Source organism: Microtus ochrogaster, linkage group LG5, assembly GCF_000317375.1.
Source record: "Microtus ochrogaster isolate Prairie Vole_2 linkage group LG5, MicOch1.0, whole genome shotgun sequence".
Taxonomy (NCBI): domain Eukaryota; kingdom Metazoa; phylum Chordata; class Mammalia; order Rodentia; family Cricetidae; genus Microtus; species Microtus ochrogaster.
This window is the reverse complement of record NC_022031.1, coordinates 57,251,762-57,258,222: the sequence shown is the minus strand read 5'-3', so window position 1 is coordinate 57,258,222 and position 6,461 is coordinate 57,251,762. Positions and strand designations below refer to the sequence as shown.

General features: G+C 40.9%; 1 protein-coding gene across 2 annotated transcripts in view; it reads right to left on the bottom strand.

Annotated features, from left to right (window-relative positions):
- The window catches only part of Sdcbp (syndecan binding protein), a 25,814-nt gene that overhangs the window by 8,107 nt on the left and 11,246 nt on the right, over positions 1-6,461 (bottom strand). Inside the window, exons 3-5 of one of the 2 annotated variants that reach the window (XM_005362287.2) lie at positions 5,714-5,792; positions 4,072-4,181; positions 413-574 (exon numbers count right to left, since the gene is read on the bottom strand). In XM_005362287.2, the coding sequence (XP_005362344.1) occupies positions 413-574; positions 4,072-4,181; positions 5,714-5,792 (351 nt within the window). The remainder of the gene's footprint in view (positions 1-412; positions 575-4,071; positions 4,182-5,713; positions 5,793-6,461) is intronic. The other variant, XM_005362288.2, reaches the window with a different exon arrangement.

Below are 6,461 nucleotides of genomic sequence, written 5' to 3'. Positions count from 1 at the left end.
CCCTTTGTAAAGGTGTCTCTTCACAGCTCTAGTAAACCTTAAAACACTGGTTTAAATGTTAAATGTTCCCTTTGTAAAGGTGTCTCTTCACAGCTATAGTAAGCCCTAAAACACTGGTTTAAAAACGCTCACTCGTCAATTTTTCCTTACTTCTACTATGCTGTCCTATGTCAAGCCCAGAATTCTATCATGCACACTCTGTCATATGGCTTATGTAAATGCAGTGACCTGTTTACAAGCTCCAACACGGCTTCTTCACAACAGGCCGTCTCCAAATGGAAAATTAAGTCAGTAGATTCACAATATTCTTCACTGCAGATGTGTTATTACAGCTAGCCAAACTATTTTCATCTCTAATTGTTTAATGTTAGTATTTCATGGCCTATTTCAATAAATTAAGGAATATACTTACATTATCTATTGACTTAAGTCTGAGCCCAATTTTTCCATCTTGATCCTTGCACAAAATGACTTCACGAATCCCTTGTTTTATTTCTGCTCTCCGAATTCCAGCATCGTTACCTGTCACAGGTGCTACCATATAGTTCACGCTGGATGGTCTTGCTACCAACTGCTGGAAAAAATACCCAATTTGTCAGTAGTTAGAAACCCTAGTGTTGACAAACACGGCTCCACAAACAAGTTCCCTCAGGGAAAGTCGGTTCTCTACAATAACGACACGGTGGGTTTTCATTTCTTCTTTCCTCTAGTAATTGACTCCATTATTCTTGACTGATAAGACGCTGGCTTTGCTCCACTGTTACTTTAGCTCAACTGGCACTCTGCACATGAATGCCATCTGCTGCCGACCGCCTCAACCAGAGAACACATAAGTAGCAGCGGTCTCTAAAGGCTGCATTGTCCAGTGAGGTCATACGACCACAGACTGTAAGTACATACTAAGTTGGCACAGCACTGAAAGCATACAGGATCATTTCTCAGAAGATATTCCTCACCAACAACTATGCTTGTTTACCTTCATTTCCAACATACTTTCCTACAACTAAGAGATCACACAGGATTTTGGCAACAAGCATTTTCCAGAGAATTTCTGTGGTACAATCATAAAATTATCAAATTAAATTAAGCTTAGTAAGAACAAGGACTTGAGTCAGGAATGGAATGGATGACATGAGAACTTTACATTAAACTACTCTTAACAAAGCTGTCCCGTGTCTACAACGGGATTGGGCACACTGAAGCACCAAGAGCGCTGCAATGGAACTGGGGCTGATCTACCAAACATACAAACCAGCTCCAAATGGATTCAAAAACCGTGCTCAGGTGTGCTCAAAACATAAGGCTAGGAGAAAACACAAATCTCTTTGATACTTATCTTCACAATGTATTTTTTTTAAATTTTCAAACCAGAAGTATAAGCAAAAATAGGTTAACTAGAACTATATCAAATTTAAAAAGGTTCTTCACAGCTGGGGCAGGCATGGTGTCAACAGAGGTGGGTGGATCTCTGTAGGTTCAAGACCAGCATGGTCTACATAGAGAGACCCTGCCTCAAAACAAACAAAAAAGTTCACAGCTAAAGAGGCATTCACGGAACCGTGAGCAAGCCATGGAAATGGAGACGCTATCTGCAAGTCATGTACTAAGGAGCAAGCATACAGATGTAGAAAGAACGCAAAACCCAACAGCAAAAGAGCAAGTAACTCAACTTAGAAATGGGCAACCTGCCTATATAAGACATTTTTCCCAAAGAGGACAAATGGCTCATGGGTATGGGAAAGGGATCACTGATGATTAGAAGATGCAAATCAAAGCCAGAAAATGACACTGTCTCTTCACATATCAGTGTATCTACCAAAAACAGAAGTGTTGGTAAACTTTGTGCATTGTCATACATTGAATATACTATTATACATTATTATATATTATAATATATTACTATAACCATTATGAAAACCCATATGGAGGATCCTCATAAAATGAAAGCAAATTTGCCATAGGCAAAACAAGCCCCTTCTGGACAAATATCAAAAGGGAAACAAAATCAGTCTATCCCAACGATGCCTGCATCCCATGTCCACTGCAGCACTGTTCAGTGACCAAGGCTTAGAAACAAGTCTCTGTCAACAGATACATGAATACAGAAAATGCTGTCTGTCCGTAAATACACAATGGCTTATGACTCGAGCCATGAACACACGGGCAGCTGGAGAGTATGGATGACCCCGAAGGAAATATGTCAGAGATACAATGATAGTACAGTCTGCTCCTGCTATGAAAACAAAAAATACAGAATGTCAGAAGCAGAGACCAGAAGGCATCTGAGGGGTAAGCAGTGGGCAGAGGTGAAATGGGGAGATGGACAAAGTATAAACAAAGATAAAAACAAGTCTCAGGCTCTAATGAAGGGCACATAGCCATGTGTTAATCTGTGTAACTGAAATTTGCTAGTGTTACAGCTACACACTAAGGTACACACATCTAGGAGGGGACAGACACAGTAGTCATTGGCTTGACTGTGGGAACATTTTACAATGTACACAAATTGATACATATATGTACACCTTCAATGTATGTAATTTTAATAAGGCTGGGGGAGAGAACTAGATGGAACACAAAAAGAACTATATGGTATGTGAAATGAAAGTCATTATGTGAAGAGTTAACAGAAAGCTTCAGAACAAATTAAACACAGCAAAATGATAGAGAAAGAAAAGAACACACCAAAGCGTCGTATAAACGCAGCCACTTCTAAAGGAAGTAAGATTACCTTAGCGGCAAGAAATGGACCAAAGGGCAGGGACACTGGATCAAATTAAAGGAACAAAGAATACAGACCTGACAGCGAAGGTCAGATACACTAACTGGAGCCTTGGAGCCAGTCACTAAAATAATAGCTATAATTGGCTTTATTTCTGTTAGAAGATAAATCTTCTATAAATATAGCAATTAACCTTTATGTTTCTCCATACCCGTTTCTAAGATTCACTTTTATATAATGCGTCTACACATGTATCTCTGAGTATGTGCCAGAAGTCCTCACATGCTCTGGAGCTCCTCCGCAAATCCTGCAGCCACTGAGCCATCTCTCGCCAACGTGCCCACTCCCTCGGGGGCTGCAGCTGCCAGAAACGCTTCCCAAGGCCAGCCTAAGCTTTTCTAGGTTCCAGCATCTCGTCCACTCCACCCCAGGATGAGAGCTGGCTTTCTGCAGTTCCACCTGGGAGCCACTTTTTCCTCTGGAAATCTAGTTACCTAATTCCTTAAATTACCACAGTTCAAATACTATGTTTTCAGCTGAAACCTGACTAATACAAGTAGGTTTTCAAAAAATATTGAAATTTCAACAAATAAATGTCAGGTACTGTACTAACAATGACATTATGGCAGGAGGACAAAAGTGGGTTCAGCCATGAAGTATGTAACTACAATCACATCAAGTGCTCTATGTTATATGTAAGCCTAGCACCTCAGTCTAATTGCAAAAAGCTTACTTTCTAATTGTAAGAAAAATACTAAAACTGTGAGCAAAGTAGCACAGCAAACATATACTTCTGATGACTGATCCATCAGCAATGCAATGCTGTTTGGAAAGGAACTGAGACATGGAGAGTAACGGGACAGTCGACGTCGGAAGTACAAAACTCAGTGCAGTCCCACAGCTAGAAAGGATAAACTAACGGAAACATGGCAGAGGCCCAATTACAATGTCTTAGGAAAGGACAAAATGCAAAAGGCAAAAAAGAGACAAGGACCCAATAAATTCAACAGTGGACAATAATGTTCAGAAATACATCTATAAAGAAATCTAAAGTCAGGCTGGGCATGGTGGTACATGCCTTTAATCTCATCATTTGGGAGGCAGAGGCAGAGGCAGGTGGATCTCTGCAAGTCCAGTTTGGTCTACGGAGTGAGTTCCAGGATAGCCGAGGATACACAGAGAAACCATATCTCAAAACCCGAGGGGGAAAAAAAGGAAAAAGAAAGAGAGAAAAGCTAAAATCTGAGAAGTCAGCTCTAAATTTATAAATAAGTTTGCTGTGAATGAGAGCGTACATGTACACATAAAGAGCATTTTATATAATTCAAAATTATACTCTACATACATACCCCTTGGGTTGGTACTCCAGAAACCATAGGCATATTTGTACATATTTCTTCTTCATTTAAAGTCAGTCCCATGTACTGAGAAAGCTCTGGATACAGTTTAGGGTAGAGATCTAATATAAACAAATGAAGAAAAGGCATTGGTAGAATATTCAAAATAATAACTGTGGACTGTGTTTTATTAAAAAAAACACATTTAAGGTACAAAGATTTAGACACATTTAAAGGATCCATAAAATGGAACGACATCTTCCCATCTCTGCCATAATTTGAATGAAAAGAATCCATAAATTTTTCACATGAAAGTCCTGAGACAGCCTGAGCTTTCCTGTGCAGTCACCCTCTGTGGCCATGGGGCACTGGCTTCAGGATACCCTCAGACCACGCCTACAGGTGTCCAAGTCCCTTATTTACCATGGTCTAGAGCTGGCTGTGGGGTGTGTGGCTACAAGTCAGAGCTCCACCCATGTGGCAGAGCAGGGCTGACCCAAGTCTGGGACCAGCCAGGGCTAGAGAGCAGGACTTTAAAGTTGAAATAAGTACATAGATACAGAATAAGGCCTGCGAGCCATCAGCACACCTGTGCAAATCCTCCTGTCTGCTTCTGACCCCTGCTGGATACTCACACACAATACCACCCAACGCTAATGGCTGTGGCATTTCTCTAATAAGAGAACACAGTGTATGTTCACAGTACAGATACAAAATCCAGAGACAAAAATAGAGGATGCAGAGAGGTATAAATAGTTTTTCCTAAATAAATGATCTTGCCCTTTCTGTTTCTTAACATAATTATGTTAATTATCTATGGATTAGAGATCTGGGGATTATGGCACGAATTCTTCTGTTGAGAACAACCGAAGTATTTCTGTCACAACTGCTGAACTCCCTCCATAAACAGCTACGGCATGTGATGGTTCCTCTCAGCCTAGAGGGGGAAAAGTCAAAGCCTGTCAATTGACTGTTCCCTACCACTTTCAGAATCACAATGCAATCAGGCAAACAGAATTTTTAAACATTAACAATATTTAACATTTTTGGAAATGTGCTATTTTTAAAATCTTTTCCTATAATCTATTTTGACTTAAGAGTAGATTCACTCCAAAGAATAATATTGAATGGTCACACAGAAGATGAAAGACAACAGAATTCGAATTCACCGTTTGCTCTGTACCTCGATGTCTTTCAGAGGCTGTCCTGAGGCCCCTGAATCAGGAGAAGGGGGCAGCTTGTGGCTTATGGAAGTCTGACGTAAGACCCAAAGGGGGACAGTTGGAAGTTTCCCACGCTCCTGGCAGAGGTGAGAGCAAAGCAGCTCAGAATGTCTGAGAGCAGCTCTAGAAGCCAGGAAAGCTGTAGCTCCCAGGGAACAGGGCTTCCCGTTAAAGAACAGACTATGTTAGGGACTATGGATAAACTAAGGTAAAATTCTAGGATGCCCTAAAACACATTTTCATACTAAAAGACCACTCTCTTGAGTAAATGCGGGTTAGTTCTTTAGTAAACTATTCTTCCTTATTGCTACTAGATCGCTAATCACAAATTCATACAGCATGTCAAAATCCTAGGTTCTTCATTTCAGGGGGAAAGAGGGGCTTTATATGTGTTTCTGTCCAAAGACCAGGAGCCCAAAGTGTGAACCTACTTCCATCTGGAGGGAAAGAGGCGGAAACATCCACCAGAACTGCCTGGGTGGCAGGGCCAGCAGAGTAGGCGTTCTGAGCCTGGAAAAGAAAATTCTATTAAAACCAAAAATATTTTCTTATTTTTCTTATATGATTTACAAGCTACATCTAGAACTGCCCAAAAGAAATGAACAATTGAAGTCTTACTCAAAGTTTCATTTTAAATACTTCAGCAACCATTTATTTTCCAAAGGAAATCTATAAATAAGAAAAAAGTCTGAACTGAAAAGGAGGGTTCTAGAACCATGTGCTACTAAATACTTCACAAATGTGAACTGCCAGGTCACGGCTGCAGTGCAAAGGGCCAGATGACAAGAAGTTTCAAGATAAAAACAAACAAACAAACATGAGTCATCTACACTAGATGCAAAGCAGAACAAGTAGTCCAAGAAGCTGGACTAGGAATGTTTTGAAATCTAAAAGGAACAGAAAGAAAAGCCATATGCGACCTCTACCCAGGCCTGTGCCATCTCCCCGCCGCTAGCTCTCTGCTCTGAACACTGAACATCTGTCAACATCACCTGCTTTGTGCAGTTTCTAAGAGAACAACCCCTGCTAAAAGCCACTGTGGTTAACTTAAGTTCAGTTCTAGACACAGCGATTAAGAAGAATATGGACGGCCGGGCGGTGGTGGCGCACGCCTTTAATCCCAGCACTCGGGAGGCAGAGGCAGGCGGATCTCTGTGAGTTCGAGACCAGCCTGGTCTA